General features: G+C 36.8%; 1 protein-coding gene across 2 annotated transcripts in view; it reads left to right on the top strand.

Moving 5' to 3' along the window:
* Positions 1-11,801: 11,801 nt before the first annotated feature.
* LOC127962249 (B-cell receptor CD22) overlaps positions 11,802-20,399 on the top strand; it is a 113,867-nt gene continuing 105,269 nt past the window's right edge. For both annotated transcript variants that reach the window (XM_052561797.1, XM_052561796.1), the window contains exon 1: positions 11,802-12,089. In XM_052561797.1, coding sequence (XP_052417757.1) covers positions 12,059-12,089 — 31 coding nt within the window. In that variant the 5' untranslated portion in view covers positions 11,802-12,058. The remainder of the gene's footprint in view (positions 12,090-20,399) is intronic.

Genomic DNA, 20,399 nt, shown 5'->3' with positions numbered 1-20,399 from the left:
TAATTTAGCATTAAAAATTGTGCATAAAATATAATGAACTAAGAGAGTCACACATTTTTGCTTCCATGTTTATTAACTTTTTTTAATTAAAAAAAGTATGCATTATAGTTTATTAAAACATTTACATATTTTCCCTGTAAATTGATTTATTTTTCTAATAATAAATTTTATTAATGTATTATCTTCCTTCTTTCTTCCCAGATTCCCCCAGATCTTCACTGACTGTGACTCCAGACAGTCCTGTATTCACTGGAGAGACAGTCAATCTGACCTGTGTGATTGAGTCTTACAGTAACTGGAGATATAAGTGGTATAAAGACAGTGTAATGTTACAGACGTCTGATGGTTACACTGTAAACAGAGACACTCTCACTATCAGAGGAGTAATTACATCTGATCAGGGTCAGTACTGGTGTAGAGGACAGAGAGATCAGAGACCAAACTCATCACGATCAAACTCTGTTTCTTTCTCAGTGAAAGGTGAGTTGAATATCACTGTCCTCATATCAAATCTGTTTTTAAAGCATTTACTTCTTCAAACACAGTCAATTGATTTCTTAAGACCCTCAATGCTCACTGTGTTGCTGGTAATCATTTTGCCGAGGTCGCTTGCACTTCTTTAATCCTGGATGTCAATGCCTCAATGACGTTATCTTGCAATTCCGTCAGAGACATTTCTCCTCAAGATTTCTTTAGCTGAGGTTTCACAGGCGTATCTAGGTCAGAGTCGTGGACAATCTCGAGACTTGGGCATTCAGACTGTGTGACAGCGGGACTTTTTTTGCCGTATTGATGGTCTATCTCGATTCGTGCAGCAGACCCAACAACATCAACAGGAACATCTAATTCAATTTCTTCTGTAAGCTACTTGGAAGTAGAATTCTTATTTTTTCCTTTGCATTTCATCGCGCTATCCTTGGTTTCCAGGTGCGTTTGAGATCAGTTGACGATCTCCAACTAAAGGAGGAAATTAAACTTACTTCAATAACAAGTTACTTCGCTTAAACAAAACAGAAAAGTGCCTTAATGCATAATCGAACATTATGATGCTTCCAGGTTGAAATAGAGTTAAAATGTAGGGGATGGACAGTAAAATTGAATCAGCTGCATGAAACTTCGACCGCACTGGCTGCCATCTTGGCCTCTTCTCCCCTGCATCAGATGTTTAGCCATCGGTCCGTGTGAGGCAGAAACTACTGTCCTCATAAACTCACTTCACTTAAAAATCCAATATTGGTAAGGATCTCGATGAAAATATCAGTTTGTGTTCAAAACTTTTTAGTAAGATGGGATAACACTGATCTAGAAAAAAATAATAATAAAAATCTGTTGAAACTTTAAGTTAGCTTATTATTATTATTATTATTATTATTATTTATTTTTATTTATTTATTTTTATTTTTTAAAACTGAATACACTGTAAATTAACATTAAAAAAACATGTTCATTGTTTGCTGCATGTTGCTTTAATTAAAAGTCAGTAAGTGTGTATTTGCTGATGCAGTGATGTTCATGTGTGTGTGTGCTTTTGCTAATTGTTGGATTATTACACTTAATTCAGTTCCAGATACAAAAAGTATTTCAGCAGTGTTCAGTTTAATTGTATAATATGAAATATTGTGTTCAGTCAACTAAAATGTAAAATGTTCACTGCATCACTGTCCACTCACAGATAAACCGAAGCCGACTCTGACTGTAAAACCCCAGAGTTCAGTGTTCACTGGAGACACAGTTACTCTGAGCTGTGATGTGGGACAGTTAACTGGATGGACAATTCACTGGACAAAAGACTCAAACCCTGAATCCACGACTGATGCAACTAAAACAATCAAGTCTGTGAAATCATCCTAAATGTTTTCAGACGTGTGAAGTGTGTTTTTTTACTTGTTTCACAGTGAGACCCAAACCTGTAGTTGGTGTTGATCCTGATAGACGTGTGTTCAGAGGAGAGACGGTCACTCTCACATGTGACATACAGCAGACAGGAGTCTGGCAGTACAGCTGGTATAAAGACTACAAACAAGATTACAGCGCAGGACAAGACCAGAACTATAAAATCCCATCTGTGGATCCGTCTCATAGTGGTGTGTACAGCTGTAGAGGAACTCAGACACAAGCACCAACACACACACAGATGAGTGACGGAGTTACACTGACAGTATTAGGTGAGGCTGTTCATTTCTCATCACATCATCTCAAAACAAACAGATTGAGTCAATAACCAGGTAAATGTGATCTTAGTTTGACTCTCCTCATGCTCACAGTAAGATTATATTATGATCTAGTTAAGAGTTTGCAACAGATATTTGACCAATCAGCTGTGAGCAAATACATAAATAATAATACTAATAATAATAATAATACAATCTTACTGATCCCAAACGTTTGAACAGCAGTGTGTGTTTGTAGCTCAGATATTTCTTCTCACTCCTCTGTTCACTTTCAGTCGTGATTCTGTTCAGATGCAGAACTGTGTCAGATGTTTCTTTACAGGACAGATGCTGTGATCAGGGATCAGGGATTGTTTTAGAGCTGAATGCAGTTATTATTACACACTGATCATTTACTCGGCCTCATGTACTTCCAAAACCAGAAGACTCTGGTTAGTCTTTGAAACACAAATTAAGAAACCTAACCTGAGAGGTTTCTGTTCCTCCATTAAAAGTTCAGGAAACCAGAACTTAGAAGATCCAAAAACCATGTGAATAAAAGCCTAAATTCATGTCTTCTGTGTCGTGTGTTTTGAGTCACATTTTATTTTCTTCCCAGATTCCCCCAGATCTACACTGACTGTGACTCCAGACAGTCCTGTATTCACTGGAGAGACAGTCACTCTGAAGTGTGTGATTGAGTCTCACAGTAACTGGAGATATGAGTGGTATAAAGACACCGACAGTGTAATGTTACAGACGTCTGATGGTTACACTGTAAACAGAGACACTCTCACTATCAGAGGAGTAATTACATCTGATCAGGGTCAGTACTGGTGTAGAGGACGGAGAGATCAGAGACCAAACTCATCACAGGACAGTAACCGAATACATCTGTCTGTTAATGGTGAGGAAATACTCTGATAAACTAACATTACCAGGTACTACACAATGCACCGATGCAGAAGAAAGTAAGTAATTATCAGTTTTGAGGGTTTAAACACACCTGTTTTTAGAAAAACAAGGTTTATTATAGAATGTGCCGGACACATAAACATAAATGCTATCTTGCTGATGAAATCATTGTGTTATATCCAGCGGGGACATGAGTGTAAAGTCAGAAGTCTGGAAATAATGACTGATTGTATGTATCTTTGTAATATTATCACACAGTATGTGACTTACGATCAGATCTGTATGTGTTTGTTCTTCTGTCTCAGACTCTTCATCTTCTCTTCCGGTCACTGCTGTGGTTGTGGGATCGAGTGTTTTCTTGTTGATCTTCTTCTCTCTGCTGCTGCTGTGGAGATACAAGAAGAACAAAGGTGTTCATGACATGATTAATACAACTGAACAGAGACACATTAAATATACCGTTTATGAATAAAGGCTCATGAGAAGATCTCAATATCAGCAGAAAGAGTCAGTGTAATCACTGCAGATACTCTTGAGTGACCATAATGCTCTTTGTTTCTATTCTAGATCTGCAGCGTAACATTAACCAGACATCAGTCCCAAATCAATCTGCAGAATCTCAACCAGAAAACTTTCCTCTACAGTCTGGTCAGCCTCATGAACTAATCATTTAAAGTCATATCTTCTGTGGATGTTTATATATATCATTTTGATTTGATTAGATATTTTCTCTCAAGAGTTTGTTTTCTGTCCAGCAGATTCTGATCAGACTTGTGACGTTGTGACTGAAGTGAAGAAGAGAGATAAAGGTTGATTCATAAACCTTATTTAAACACATATCATTCAAAATCAACAAATATCATTCATTAAATCATATAAACTTTTTTAAAGGTGATCCAGAGCCATTGGCAGATGTCACATATTCAGAGATCACTGTCAAGAAAAACAAGGAAAAGATGGACAAAGGTTAAAATAAATTATCTTACCTTCACCTGAACAATATGATCTTCATCAGACACATTAATAATTATATTACACTTATTATGATTAAACATTTTTACTCTTCTGTGGTTTCTTTGAGGTCTGGTCCATCGCTGCGTGCTCATCTGATCAGTTATTAGTGTTGTTCAGACGTCTGTTGATGTGTTTCAGGGAAGAGCAGTGAGTCTGGAGACACTTTGTACTCTGAACTGAAGCACAGCACAGACAGAGGTGAGAGAAACACAAGACAAGCTTCAGCACTATTACAGTCAAACCACACACCTGAAATATGAACCGTTTCTGTCACACACGACTGATTCCTGAAGTCACGTGACTCATGGAGGACAATCATTAAATCATATAAATCTGCTTTAAGTGATTCAGTTATGTGTGATGATCATAGGTTTATTGTGATCTTAAAACTGTAAATCTTCAACAGAATGAGCTCATGACTCAGATCATAATGCATCATCTTGCATGTGTTTTATCTGTTAAAGGTCTCTGAGTGCAGTGAAGACAACAGACGGCTAAAAGAGATTCACAGCAGCAGACACAGTGACGCTTGCATTGCTTCAGAAATGAATCTGAGTGAACTGCTTACACACGTGCTTGATTCAGCTACTTTAGAGAGCACTGTTATCTCCACAGATATTACGAAAGCTAAACAAATTTCTCTCTAGCATATTAATTAGACGGATCGCCAGATAATTAAGATCCAGCCCCAGATGCCAGATCTCATCAGAAAATATCAGGGTTTTTTTTCCGTTAACAGAACAATATTAGAAAACCTGTTCACAGAAGTCTTGTCTGGTGCCCAAAATACCCTGAACTGTATTACCAGTCTTCTATCAGAGAAGAAGCTGACTGAGGAAAAACCCAGAGAAGAGCAGAACAGCAGACGAAGTGAAGAAGAAGAAAAAGAAGCAGAGTTTATTGAAGAATATGATTTAATTCTCAGACTTCATCTGACCAGAACAAAATCAACAAGTTCTGTTACACCAAACTGATCCACAACAACATCCCACAAACCTTGAGTTTCCTTTCTCTCGGATCTCTGATTCATGAAGACAAACAGCCCTTAAAACCACACAGTCATAAGAATAAACACCAGAAGAACAATATTATAAAAATAACAGTATAATATACATTACTAATCAATTAATAAATCAGTGGAATGGGTATGTAATGACTAGAATGATTATTATAAATGAGTAGATGATTAAATTGAATTTGAAAGTAAAACACAACACAAATGTACGATTGCTTTCTCGAATAAAAACACACACAGTTTGATGATCCTAAGATTCTTCACAGATGAGCTCTTATGTTCAACACAACTCTGGGAGAAACTGATCTAAAGTTATTATTACATTATTATATAATCTCTGTGCTGCCAATAGAACCAACAGAATAATAAAGTGTTTGATTAAAGCTGCAGTCGGTAACTTTTGATGCTCTAGCGGTTAATAAACTGGGAGGAGCCAGAGGAGCTTGATTTTTTCACAGATTATCTGTCTCATATTCTACTGTCAGGACATAATGACAGGTTTAACAAATATGTAAAAAAAATATATTTTTACAAAAGTTACCTACTGCAGCTTTAATAATACAGTAGCTGTAAATACAGTGTGTTATAAAATTGTGCCTGTGTTTTTGTCTAGACAATTAGACTTTTATTGATTTCATGTACTTTCTCATATACTGCTTTTTACATTTATTCATTTTTGAAGACATTTCATAATGCTGTTTTTTTTTTTTTTTTTTTTTGCAGTTAATGAAGTGTGAGATTTAGATTTGATAAATATACACATGAAAACCAACTTTTCTGTTTTGTTTGTTGGGCTTTTTCACATTTTTTAACTTTAAGAGTCATTTTAACCATAGATCAGAGTAACAGAACTAAACACATCAGGCTTTTTGCTTTAAATGTTGAGAAAATTTTCACTTTTTTTTTTTTTCTTCTCCAGTCTCAGATTCTTGTTCTTATTATGAAAAATAAATAAATAAACAGTCATATTTTAGACAGTTCAGTGCATGTCAAAAGTGTTTTTTGGAGTATTTTCTGGTTCTTCTCTGATGCTGTAACTGAAATGATCTACAAAGAGAAAGCACAGTAACTACATTCTGAGTATTAAAGCAGATTCTGAGGATTAAGACAGTTCTGACTCCTCGGGTTCTATTTTTATTGTGAGGATACGATACAGTAATATACAGTAATACAATCTGTTTTGTAAGCGGTTCACACGAAGAGTAAGAACACAAAAATAAGTTCAGGCCAAAATAATACACAAAAAGAGCTAGCTTTAACCCAAGACTAAGTGTCCTAACAAACATAAAATGAACTTACTCTTTAACTAACCCAAAACCAGGAAAAAAAACATGAGAAAACAAACACCCAGCCAGGGCAGTTTGAAGGAATTTGGGAGCCCCAAGCAAAATGGACATAGAGGCCCTCCGACCCCCCGCACGCACGCAAAGCCTACAGGAACCACAGCATAGCCATACAGTTTAAGTTCACCCACACTTTACATAAATAAAAAAGGTTTACAGTGCAAATACTGCTTGAAAAATAGTTTGGTGGGAATTCAATATTGATTTGCACGGTTTTATTTTGTTTTCTAATAATATGACAGCACACACTTATCAGTTTAAACTCTGGGCTGTGCAGGATATCAGCTATAATTATAGAGCTTGTGTAACCTTGTGCTATTGAGAATGAGAAGTCACGTGCCGATTTGGGTTGATTTGGGAGGGGTCTGAGCCGGTCGGCCCTGATGGAAGGATACGCTATCTGTTGCCAGGGGCAATGCCTTCAGAACTTCACAGAGGCGCGACTGAACATTTCAGAGCGCTTTCATTTTTGCCCATTTATTTTGTCGGCGGAACAGATCGGGACGGATCTACGAATATGAGAAAGAAAAGGAAGAAAGTAAAGCAATGCAAAAACATAAGGTGAAAGAAAGGGCACCTTACAGGAACAAGCTCACACCAAGCACAAAACAGTGGTGTTTGGAGAAGCTCTCAGGCAGCTCCCTGCAGCGGCACAGAGACCTGAACAATTTACCTCAGTGCACACATATGGACATTGGGAATTATATTGTTTACAATGTAAGTCAATTTGCATTCACGCTGTTAATGGCTTTAATCTAACCCGGACATTTACATCTCGCAATCACACATTTAACTACCCTAGCTAACCCAGAACTGGTTTGTCCACTTTGCAGCCCCCAACACAAAAACCTGGTACAGTATGTGTCATTGGGTTAAAATCAAATTATAACTAAACATACACAGCAATGTAATTACAATACGCTAAAACGCATGTGAACAAACTTACTTTGGCCAGTACAACACTGTTTTCATCACCTGCTGTAGATGGACCCAGCCACAGCAGAAAGCCTCGTAACTTTCCAAAGACTTGTGGCTTTTAAACTCCTGCATTGTGTAGTAACTTAAACCAAAAACAATATTATACCCAATGTCCATATGTGTGCATGGAGGTAAATGGTCCAGGTCTCTGTGCCACTTGAGAGCTTCTCCAAATACCGCTGTTTTGCGCTTGGTGTAACCTAAAAAAAACGGTATTTCATTGTTCCTATGTTTTCCATATGTATCGTGTGAGGTACTGCAGCAGTTTTTAACGCAGCAGTAACTTCCAGGCATGGTAAAACAGTGCAGAATTGCGAGAACCTCCTCTTAACAACACATTTAAACAATCCTGTTTCGCCGCCGGTATCATTCGCTGTCGCTTTCATTCTGTTGTACTGCGGAGCTTCGGTCACGAAAACAAATTCCTCGTATGTGTAAACATATCTGTCAATAAAGCTCATTCTGATTAGGATTCCAACATGGCGGAGACCGTGATATCGAGGGAGGGGCTTTGTGCTATGACGACAACTTCTCATTCTCATCTATACAGGAAACATCAGCACTGAGAAGTGATGCATCTGTTGATGTTGAGGATGAAGTTGGGAAAATAATTGAAAAAAAAAAAAAAAACATTTTAACATTTCACTGTTAGCATATTGAAAGAGGTCACTATTAACAGCTCAGGGGTGTTTAGAGATTGGTTTGTGTCTGCTGTCAGTTCGGTGGGGTACTAAACACGTCCTCTCTACACTGGCTACGTTTATATGCAACCAATCAGATTGATGGCTCAATCGGACTGAAAAGCCTTCATGTAAACACCTTTATCGATCCGACTGAGGTCAATCAGAATTAAATTGATTGAATGGATTGAAGGGGTGGCTTATTTCTCTTCTAATAAGATTAAGAGTTCATGTAAACCAGGGGCGTAGCCATTTTTTCAGAAGTGAGGGGGACAGAAATTACACACACACAGACATATATATATATAACATTATGATATAACATTTCTGTAATATCTATATATAGCCTACTAGTCAACAGTTTTTTAACAGTAAGATTTTTTATGTTTTGAAAGAAGTCTCTTCTGTTCAGCAAGCCTGCATTTATTTGATCCAAAGTACAGCAAAAAAGGAGTAATATTGTGAAATATGTATACTATTTAAAATAACTGTTTTCTATTTGAATATATTTTAAATGTTATGTATTCCTGTGATCAAAGGTGCATTCTCAGCATCATTCCTCCAGTCTTCAGTGTCAAGTAAATGTACTCCATCACTGTCCGGCTCTGTATTGTTATGTGGAGGGGTAAGGAGGAACTCAAGTGCAGACGGGATTTACCAAACACAGGATTTATTAACACAAATGGGGAAAACAAAACCCACGAGGGGGAAAACAATGACTCTTAACACTAGAACACTACTACAACTAAACAATAACAGGTCTCACAACGTCTTCTTCCAAGAGCAACACCAAGTAACACTATATCACAGGAACACGTAGAAACACATATCACAACATGAAAACAATCACAATGAACCGACAAAGGACAGAGCACACTAGGGGATCTAAATAGGAGAACTAATTAAGACACAACAGGTGGCACAGATAAGGCAATCACGACAAGACTAGGATAACAAGGGGGCGGGGCAAGGGGACGAGACAACACAAGCACATGGCCCAAAGACAAGGCCATGTGCTTGTACACAAAACACGGGTCTGTCATGATCCTGCCTCAAGACTAGAGAAAAGTCAGGACATGAAGGCAGAATCATGACATGTATATCATGTTAATATATTGCCATAGTTAAAGAATTAACGAAAAAAAATTATGCATGAACTTATGTATGTGCAAACATGTGAAATTGGTATCACATGTTATTGGCATGAGTTTTTGCCTTGATCATAGAAAATATGAGCTAGGCATCATGTATGACAGTCAAAAATGAGATATGAGCTACAAAATGACCATATCCTGCCATTAGCTATATAGAAGACATATCTTGTATGTATAGGGCTTATGTGGATATGAAGAAGCAATACAGGAGACCTATATTTCCTGTATATGCACATGTATGCACCTCAATTTTGCCTAGTTGTGGCATATATGTGCATATCTCCACATATAGGTTCTTTCCATGTGGGTTCACCCCCCGCTTTGTGTCAGATGCGGATCAATTGCTGTACCACACTGAGATGTAGTTTGTGAGTATGCCCTCAATGGTACAGCGGTAGAATTCAACAAGGATCCTGGGACTCAGGGGAGCTTTCTTAAGTCTCCATAAGAAGTAAAGGCTCTGCTGTGTTGTATAATAAAGTGTTGGATAAATGTGTGTCCTGTCATTATAAAATTCTCCTTTCACACAGTAACTGTGAAGTGAAGCAAAACACTCAAGATACACATCCACAAGCAGCTGGATTTGGGTGCGGGGAGGGGCTTTTTTTTTTTTACAAATATGAGCAGCACGGCACAGTGGTTTGTATATTTATCCAGAAATAGATAAATATGAATTCAGCTGTTAAAAACAAATAAAGAAACCATGTAGGAGAGTGGTTGTTATGTGCAAACAGTGAGAAACTCTATATTTGTGCAGTCAATAAAAATCACTTCTGATTTGAAGCTTGTACCATATATGCACATCAACCCGATAATTTTATTTAGTGTTCATGTAAACACTACAATCAGATTCAATAATCAGAATGAATTCAGTCTGACTGAACAATAATTGTGCATGTAAACGTAGCTGTCGTGGCGTTCATGCAGCTCTGTCCATTGAGCCACACTGATGCATTTCAATGCGGTGCGAAGACTTTATTACTGCACTGTTTCATCCCACTTTGGGGTGTCTGGCTTCCCATAGGTCAGACAGTACATACAATGAACAAAATTATAAATTAAACACTTGTGTTTTTCCCCACATTTTTCATGAGCTGAACTCAAAGATCTAGGACTTTTTGGATGGCCAGCAAACTCACCGGACATGTCACCCATTGAGCATGTTTGGGATGCTCTGGATCGGTGTATACGTCTATTCCAGGTCCTGAAAGTATCCAGCAACTTCACACAGCCATTGAAGAGGAGTGGACCAACATCCCACAGGCCACAATCATCAACCTGATCAAATCTATGTGAAGGAGATGTGTTGCCCTTCGTGAGGCAAATGGTGGTCACACCAGATACTGACTGGTTTTCCCAACCCGACCCCCAATACAGTAAAACGTAACATTTTAGAGTGTCCTTTTATTGTGGCCAGCATAAGGCACACCTGTGCAATAATCATGCTGTCCAATCAGTATCTTGATATGCCACTCATGTGAGGTGGATGGATTATCTCGGCAAAGGAGAAGTGCTCACGAACACAGATTTAGACAGATTTGTGTACAATATTTAGGAGAAATAGGCCTTTGGTGTACATAGAAAAAGTCCTACATCTTTGAGCTCAGCTCATGAAAAGTGTGAAAAAACAAAAGTGTTCAGTGTATGTGTGTGCTCAGAAATTATCTTGTCCTGAATTTAATGTTGCTAGAAGCACAAACTGAAGTGTGGGCATCACAGAAACACAAATTGGCACATATGCCAATGAATGTAAATCAGTATTTAGATAGCATAACAGTAATAAATGTATCTTGCACATGTCCGCATTGTTCTATAAAATCACATCTACTGTCCTGAAACAGGTTTATAGCCAGATGGTCACTCTAGCACAGAGTAGTTAAATAATTATAATCAGTCAATTTAAATCAGTTTATATAATTTGAACGAAAACAATACATTATAAAAAAACAAAAAACATGTTTTTGTTTTTTTTTTGAGATCAGATAAACTAGTAAACTCCTGGAATGTCACTCACATACAGATGTCAGTTAAAATAAAATAAATAATAAAATAAAATCACTTCAGCAAGATTTGGCTTAAAAGCACAAGTGTTTTATAGTGGATGCTGGCTGAAGGTGTTTTAAATTTAGATTATAGTGGCCAGTGGTCTAGTAATAATTTACTATATATATTAATTGTAAATTAAATTTATATTATTTACTATATACATTGCACATTGTGTAACATAATTTGTTGACATGCTTTGATGTTCAAAAACACATTATTTTTCAAACACTGTACATAAGTGTGGGTCCTCTGTCCCCCACTTCTCACAAACATGTAACAAAGTCCCTCCTTCAGACAACCACAGTCTGCTCTGATTGGCCAGCTGACCCAGTGCATTGTTATTGGCCAAACAAAGGAATAGATCACCCAAAAATGAAAATTCTCTCATCTTTTACACATTCCTGATGTTTATGACATTCTTTCTTCAGATGAACACAGGAAAATATTCTTAGTCTGACAACAAAACTCAAATGGCATGAAAAGGCCTACATTCTTAATTTGTGAATCAACAAAATAAGTTTCAGAACAATTCTGAAAGAACTTCTTTTCAAGTACAGAAACAGATCTCCAATAACTTGCATGCACAAAAAAAGAAGCTAAATCTCTTAGAATGAATCTCTTTTTCTTCCTATTTCTCCTTTTATTTCTGTAAAGAGTTTCGTCTCCTCCCTCATCTCTTCTTGAAGTGTGAAATGACTGTTTAAACAGGAAGTGTCTGTTTTAGATGACACCGGACAGCAGTTATTTTTATTAATGTGTCAGTATGGGCTCCGGTGCACTGCCTCTCATTCTCTGTAAGTATTTTATTATATTCTATACCTGAGATCTTAAACTCAGCTGCAGACCTCCAGGAACTGAGTTTGGCTGCCCTCTTCTACACTTTCTTCTGTTTTCTGTTTCTAATATGTTGTATTCAGTTGAAGATCAATTTCAGCAGGTTGAGCTGTGTGTGGGAGGGTTTGTGACTTTAACCAAACTGCTAATTCTGTTCTCTTTTTCTGGCATTTTTACCTTTATTTTGACAGGACAGATCAGAATTGATAGGAAGTGAAGTGTGTGTGTGTGTGTGTGTGTGTGTGTGTGTGATGGGGGGTTGTTGTAAAAAAAAAGTCCCGTATCAGGATTAGCACAGTAACTGTATTCTTTATTGTTCAGATTCAGTGTGAGGACATGTTAAAGTGTGTGTTAATGTGTTTGGACAGATAAGTCACACTTAAAGGGACAGTTCACCCAAATATGAAAATTCTGTCATTTGATTTCTCACCCTCACGTCGTTCCAAACCCATAAGACCTTAGAAAAAGATACGAAAAAGAAGAGAACAGACTCAAATTAAGATCATTTTTATTAAATTTGAGAGTTTCCAGAACCTTAATACACAGCAAGGGAACTGAAACATTTGAGGCCTAGAACCGTAGCAAGGCCTTCATTAAAAGTGTCAACCGGGAGGGGGGGCGAGCCCTGCCCCTTTGAGGTGGGACGCTAAGGTGCCCTCTTGGTCCGGGCTGTCCTCAGACGGTTTCTTCTGAGGGAAGGGGTGCCGAGATAGATAAAAAAAAAAAGCCCAAGATGAGGCCCGCGCATCACTTTTAGGTACTTTTAGATTCCTGTTAAACTTACTTGGATTTTGATAACATTAAGTTAATAATGTATTTTAATGTCGGCCTCATCTGCCTTAATATTCTCTGAGTTTCCATGTTAACCATAATTTTACTGAGAAAAAAATAAAAACAATGAGGCAATAATGATTGGATAATTAATAATAATTTAATAATACTGTCAAAATTCATAATGTAATACAAAATAAATTATTTATGTACATTAAATAAGCTACAGATTCCTGCAAAGTGTGCTAAAAGGCCTGATAACTGCTGTTGTAACAGGATGATCAAATCCTTGTTTAATATTAGGTAACCAAACGTTTCATTCAAATATCCACTTAATCTTTCATTTCTGGTCACCTTTATGCGATAGAGAAATTATTTCTTCAACAAAACCACGCAGACATCACAACCCTTACAAAGACTAATCCTTGGTTTTATTGAAGTAAAATGTTATTTTGTGTCATTTCTAAATGCTTGAGACTATAAAAATCAATCAGACAACTGTATCAGTAAAATCATAACCACAGATAACTGTCTAGCTACTAGTGTTGTCACGATACTGTAATTTCAAACTTTGACACAATACCTTGAAAAATAACGATATTCGATACCATTTTCGATACCACAGAGAAAAAACTGCCACAATATTATTATTTTTTTTTTTTAGATAAATATATCATGTCTATATATATATATATATATATAGCCAATGAGATTCTGTTTGCATATTAGTTCCGCCCACTACTAAGGAACTCCATTATCTTACAGGAAAACAAAGAAAATACAACAAACAGGAAAATACAACAAAGAATATCTCTCTCGCTCTATCTCTCTCTCTCTCTCTCTCACTTCCGAGTTGACGAAGTGTGTGAGCGTGACTGGAGGGCTTGTGAGTGAAGCTGTTTTCTATTTTTTCCCCTTTTTGTTTTTCTGGTCTTTTCTATCTAGTATTTTTTATACTTGGTTGGGCCGCGTGCTATCCACTTTATCGGGGAAGCATGTCAGCTCCACATGTGCAGGTTTTGAATTCACTCACGCGGCGTAATGCGGTTAAAGTAGCTGCCGCGTGAGTGTGGAGGAATGTTGTCTTGCCATTGGTGAGGTTGTGGGGCACGAGAGCTTGCTATCTGCCTCCAGAAGGAATAGTGCCATTGTGGTGTTTCTTAATATTGAAGATAAAGTCAATGAAGTAGTCGAACATGGAATAGTCATCGGTTGTGATTATGTCTCTGTTCTTCCTTTTCGTTGCCAGCTAAGCAGTGGTGCGCCCAGAAAATTTTAACAGGGGTGGCCAGTTGAGGCCACAGTAAATCTTGGGGTGCCACATCGAAATAAAGAAAAAAAAAAAACCTAATGGTCTGCTATATTGACAAAAAAACATATCTCTGTGATTTCTGGGATTTTATCGATAACGATAATTAGACTATTTTGCCGAGTGTTATTGTGCTGATGTCTAATTTCTAATTGTGCTGACAGATGACTCTTATTTTTACATTTATACATTTTTTTTCTAAAAGTGTGAACCATGTTTTAGGTAAACTACTTGCATTTAGGCCATTACCAAGCAAATGCAATCAGTATCAACAAAATTGATCTTTGCAATGCAGAGAAAACAGAAGTTGCATCTGAAGATGCTTTTAAAACACTTAATGCAGCTCTGAGGGACATGGAACACTTTAACCTGCAGTTACAAATGAATGAATTATGTTTTGATATTTTAAACAGAAAACATTGAAAACTGATGTTTGAAAAAAATAAAATAAAATTAAATTAAAAGGTACCTTAAATATGAAATTAAGTCACTGTTAATAAGTGAGTCATTGTGATTGAACCGAATCATTTAAAGGGTTGATTCATTCAGGAACGAAACACTTTCATGTTGCTCAGAGACGCAAAACACTGGCTGGGTTTGGAATGATGAACAAAAACAGGGAATATGTTGTCTTAAACGTAAGTCTCTTGATATTAACTTCTTGTTTATTGAACTGTTGCATAAAAGAAATATCACATTTGTAATTATGCTGACTTGGAGAAAAACATCACTCTTCACGTGATAGTAACTATATTAAATTTTATCAATTATATAGACCTATGAATTTTCTGCCCCATATCTTGAAAAATTTGATAATTGTAAATTTCCAGAGACAGAACGCACTACAAATGTGTATGCACACCAGTCACGTGATGAATGCGCTCACTCTGTTTTGTTTGGACAGTGGAGGGCAGCTCTGGTGGCACCAATATGCAATCTTTTATGGTGGCTGCAGCCGGTGTGCAAGGTTTTTTTTTTTTATTTCTTAAACAATTGTGAATGTACATTCTGCATTTAAATTAGTAGTACCCACTGCAAATCATCCTAGGGGTGGCCACAGGGGTGGCCGTGGCCACCCCTTGGGGGCGCCCTTGGCTAAGAGAGTTACTTTGTCAAATGTTCCACCGTTCGTAAGTGACGAAATTTTGACACAAGCTTTATCTCCGATTAAAAAGATCCCAATCAATTGTGGATCACCTCTGTTAAAACACATTGTTTCGTTCAGGCGATTAGCGTATATGATTATTCAGGATAATGTCAAGCTAGACATGACGCTAAATTTTCGAATTGACAATTTTGAATATGTCAGCAACACAACACAAAAAGGGGGTTTCCCTTCATCTCCGTTCCAGTGCTTTTCTGTGGCACTGAGGACAGCAACTTCTATCGCTTTCCTCAGCTCAGTGATGAAGCGGAAAATTTGCTGAATTTAAAATAAGCTGCTTTGTTTTGTTTTACATTTCATTTTATCAATACTCTCTGTGTCTATCTTGAATGAATAACGTCCGCCAACGTCATTCATTTCATTGGATCACTTGCTGGTGACGATGCAGAGTCCACACGTGGGGTAGAAGCCGCTGATTGGCTGAGAAGCTTTCACTCAAATCTTTCCTCGGGCTGCTTATTGGATGAACCGCTAGAATGAAAATCACTCACTACTCTTTCAAAAGCAAAGCAAAGAAAGTGCTTTAGAGAATAGTTTGGTGATATTGCAAGAAGCATGTGTGACGTAGGGTCAATTCAGGTAGAGTGGGACATCAGGTTGAGTGGGACACTTAAGCTTTTGGGTACTGTAAAGGGTTAATTTTGTAAGCCACTCACAATAATTGTTACTGTGTTGTAGCTGAATGTCTATTGGATATGAAATAAAGGTTGTGATTGATGTGACATCACAGATGTGGTCCAGTTGTTATTTTTCAAATTGCTTGACTACTGGGACCTCACGGTAAGTCACCCGGCATGTGTAAATCTATTTCAGAATAATAAGGTTGATAATTCTGTCACTTATGATGTAACAATAAAACTTTTGCTTTTACATACATTTTTACTGTCTGTGTATTAGAGATTAATAACAATTAGCATCTAACTGTATAAAATATTTGTGAAAATTTGATTCACAGCACTGTCCCACTCAACCTGACAGGGCTAATGCTAGCAAACACAGTGCAGCCATTTAATGAACAAAAAGATAACATTTTAAAGTTAAACGTAATAATAATGTCTGAATATAAAATTTTTATAAAAAAAATATTTTTCAATATACACAAGATGGCACCCATACAGAGAGGAGAGGGACAGCGAGAGAGAGAGAGAGAGAGAGAGAGAGAGAGAGAGAGAGAAGGAGTGACAGGGCAATACAGAAAAGGAAAAGACAGCAAAGTAGGAAAGGAAGAAAACTAAACCAGTGAAGTGAAGAGAGAATGGCAGGGGCTATTGAAGAATATGAGCAGGAGGTGACTGAAGGACACAAACCAAAATTAAAGCAGGCCAAAGCAGACAAAAAGAAACCAAAAACAACCAAAGTGCCTAAGCCTGCTGGTGTCCGCCCCCAAAAAGCTGCCGTTCCTCCCCTGCAACAGTTCAGGGAAGTGACCCCTATACTGGTTGCAAGAGGGTCTATGGGGATGCAAGTCCAATGAGGAATGGGTGGCTTGCTGCCACTGCCAACGGTGGTATCATGAGTCCTGCGGAGAGCTCAACGGATTTATGGATGACTTCATCTGTCTTGGATGTGTTCACTGAAGTTGTTAAAAGGTGGTAAAAGGATGTAGGCTTAATGAAAGTTCCATTCATTGAATGTATAGTGAAGTTTACAATGTTACAATTTTTGCATTAGTTCCAGAAATGCATTTTAAAAAAATTCTTCCAAGTATTAATTAAAGGTCTCTGTTGTTGTATTTTGCACCTCATAATGCGCCACACATTTTCAATGCATATATTCTGGTTTTATTAACGTTTTACACAACTTCCCAATATCATTGGAATTGGGGTTGTATTTTGCTCATTTTAACCATAAAATAGTGTCCCACTTTCCCTAACAAAGTGTCCCACTCAACCTGATTGCTTCCAGTTTGCTGAAGAGGGTGTCAGATGGTGTTTAAAGATGAAGAGTTTGTTAATAAATTAAATTGGGAAAATTTCACCATAGTGGCCTTCATTACAATATATTTAAACAAAACACATATAATATTAATACACTCTAACTGATTTAGGTTGTTTAAAATGCAATTTACCAAAAAGTGTCCCACTTTACCTGACTTCACCCTATTGTGTGGAGAAAGAGCATTTTTTTCAAAATGGCTCTTAAAGGAAGATGATAAGAAAAAAAAATTGATGGCAAAATAAGTAAAACGAGTGAAGTTCAAGACGATGTGGATAAGGATACAGAAAGTGATGGTGGGTCTTCTGACTCTAGTATGACACTTTCTCAGGGGGAGTTCATTGGTCTGGATTACGGACTTGATGATATTAAGTTATTCCTTAGATCAACAAAAAATAAAAGAGTGTGTACGTGCAGGAATATTTTCCTGATGTCAAACAGTTCGTTGGAAAAAAAAACAAGAAGCCTAATGCCAAAGAGTTGCTTTACTAACAAAGAAGTCTAAAGACATAAGAAAATTGTGAGGAATCTCAATACTGCTATAAACAACGATGTCTGTTCATTTTAAAAGTAGACTGGCTGATGTTTTCTTTTTTGCTATTTTGGTGTTTTTTCTTTTTTTATGAGTGAAGTTCATGTAGATACTTTGAATGTTAACGGTGCAAGAGAATCTACAAAAGAGCTGCAATATATGAAGTAATTAAACAGAAAGATATTGATGTTGTTTTGTTACAAGAAACTGAGCACATTGCCCCTCCCCCGCGCAGGCACTCTCCGTCTTCAGTTCTGTCTTTGCTCTCTCCTCGCATCAAAATCACCTGATCCTAAAGGTCGGAAGACCGAATCCATGTTTCACGTGGTGCATTCGGAAAATATTCTTGCTGAATTACCGCTGGGTGTGAATTGCAGTCAAAAAAAAAAAAGTTGCCTTATCTTCTCTTACAACTTGTGACAAGCATTCCGCACATGCAGCTGAAATAACTATAAATAAAACATACACACAAAAAAATCTATCCAGTTATGAAATGTTTTGTGTGTGTGTTGACAAATCTTTCGCGATCTCAGGATTCCCACACAATACGTCCGCTAAAGTCCGATTCGCGACCTAATGACTCCTTTGAGCCGATTCATTATAATGAATGGTTAAAGCAATTGGTCTGCCCATCAGTGTCTGAATCTGTGTGTAACAAATCATTACTTCTTAGAAGAACGTACACATCTGAAGTGAGAAAGTAAGTGTGCTTACCCCATTTAGCAAGAGTTTTTAGTAAAATTTAGCCTTAATAATCCACAGTGTGTATAGGCCTATGACAATGTGTAGTAAATTACTGATAAAATCATTTAGTTTAAAGTTCGACTGGAGTGAGATGAAACTAGATCAAATCACAAAGCATGCTGTTGCTAGCTAGCTGCTAATAATATTACATTTTATATGGTAAAAAATTACACCATTACACCTTTTAACGCTACGTTTTAAATACAATTTTTTAAATGCTACTTTTTAATTGATATGATTATACTAAAATAGTTATAAGGTCTATTAAAAAAGGATTTTATCTTTCTAAACTATGAAAGCCAGTCATGAAAAATCACAGTTTTTTGTTTTGTTTTGTTTTTTTTTTGCAAAGAGGGCAAGAAAGGATAACAGTGATCGTTTTTCATAAATAAATAGGATAAGAAGAAATCGCAAACTGTTTCTTTGTATTTATTTTACATTTAGCATATATTGGGCTGGACAGATTTTAATCACCATCTTAGTATTTTCAATAAATGTTATATAACACCAGTAAGTTTTACAGATCATAGTATGGTGCACTGTAAGCTTATTTTAAGCTCAATAAAACCAAAAAGTGCATACTAATTTGTTAAATTATAATTAGTTTTAATGAATAATTTAAGTATTTCTGGGAAACTCACAGAACAAAGAAGTCTTCTTTTTATTCATTGCAACAGTGGTGGGATGTTAGTAAGATAAAAATAAGACTATTGACTCAACAGTATACTCACAATGTTAACCAAATGGATGCACCACCCCAATACTTTTTCAGTATGGAAAAAAAGAATGGGCAGAAATGGTTTATTCATAGTTTGCGCTCCGAAGATGGAATGTTATTGTCGGATCGTGCTGATATTTGGGGAAGGGCAGTATAGTTATATCAAAATCTGTATAGGAGTGAGCTCAAGTAAGAGTGTTGTGTGGAAAACATTTTCCTTGACAGCCTACCAAAGGTGTCAGAGGAGGTAAAACACACCAGGTTGATGTATAGTCTCAGTTGGTTATGTCTAAAATGAAAGTAAATAACTGAAAGAAACAGATGCATGTCTGTATTTTAGATGTGTGCAGGTCTTAAAGGGACAGTACTGAACATGGTGCCACTGTAATTAAAGGGATAGTTCACCCTAAAATTTAATTTCTGCCATTGTTTATTCAATCACAAACGTAAAGTATATTATTATTCGTTTTTATTTTATTTTTTTCTTGTGCTGAACACAAAAGAATATATTTTGAAGAAGCTGATAACCCAACAGTTGCTGGTCCACACTGACTTTGACAGTAAGAGGGGAAAACACTCTGGAAGTCACTGTGAACCAGAAACTGTTTGGTTTTCAATCTTCTTCAAAATAGTGTTTATGTTTAGCAGAAGGAAACTCATTCAGGTTTCTTCGGCTAAATACTATTGTACTTGAAAATAAAACACTGTTTTATTTTTGTGTATTATGTGTATTTGTAATGTGTATCTTTGTTTTTGTTTGGTTTGTTTTTTAATAACAAAGATTAATTTATGACTTAATTTATGATTTTTATCCTATCCCATTTTGGCCTAAATATCCATACTTTTTCATATTCTGTTACCTTAATGTAACGAGTTTTGTCTTTATTATTGGGATACTAGTTTGACTGTGATGCTCAAACAGCTTGCAAAATAGAAAAACCAACATGACAAACATGATCATGAAAAAAAAGCACTTTCCCGGTCTGTGATGGTGCCCTCATAATCAGCATTTCGCCCCTGCCCCTCCAGAGGTCTGTGCACACCACTGTGTCTGCAGATGTGGACAGACAGGGTGACTTGCCCAGCCTTATTTATC

The sequence above is a fragment of the Carassius gibelio genome, chromosome B7, assembly GCF_023724105.1.
Source record: "Carassius gibelio isolate Cgi1373 ecotype wild population from Czech Republic chromosome B7, carGib1.2-hapl.c, whole genome shotgun sequence".
NCBI classification, from domain to species: domain Eukaryota; kingdom Metazoa; phylum Chordata; class Actinopteri; order Cypriniformes; family Cyprinidae; genus Carassius; species Carassius gibelio.
Note: the sequence above shows the minus strand (reverse complement) of the source record. Positions and strands in the feature narration are given on the sequence as shown.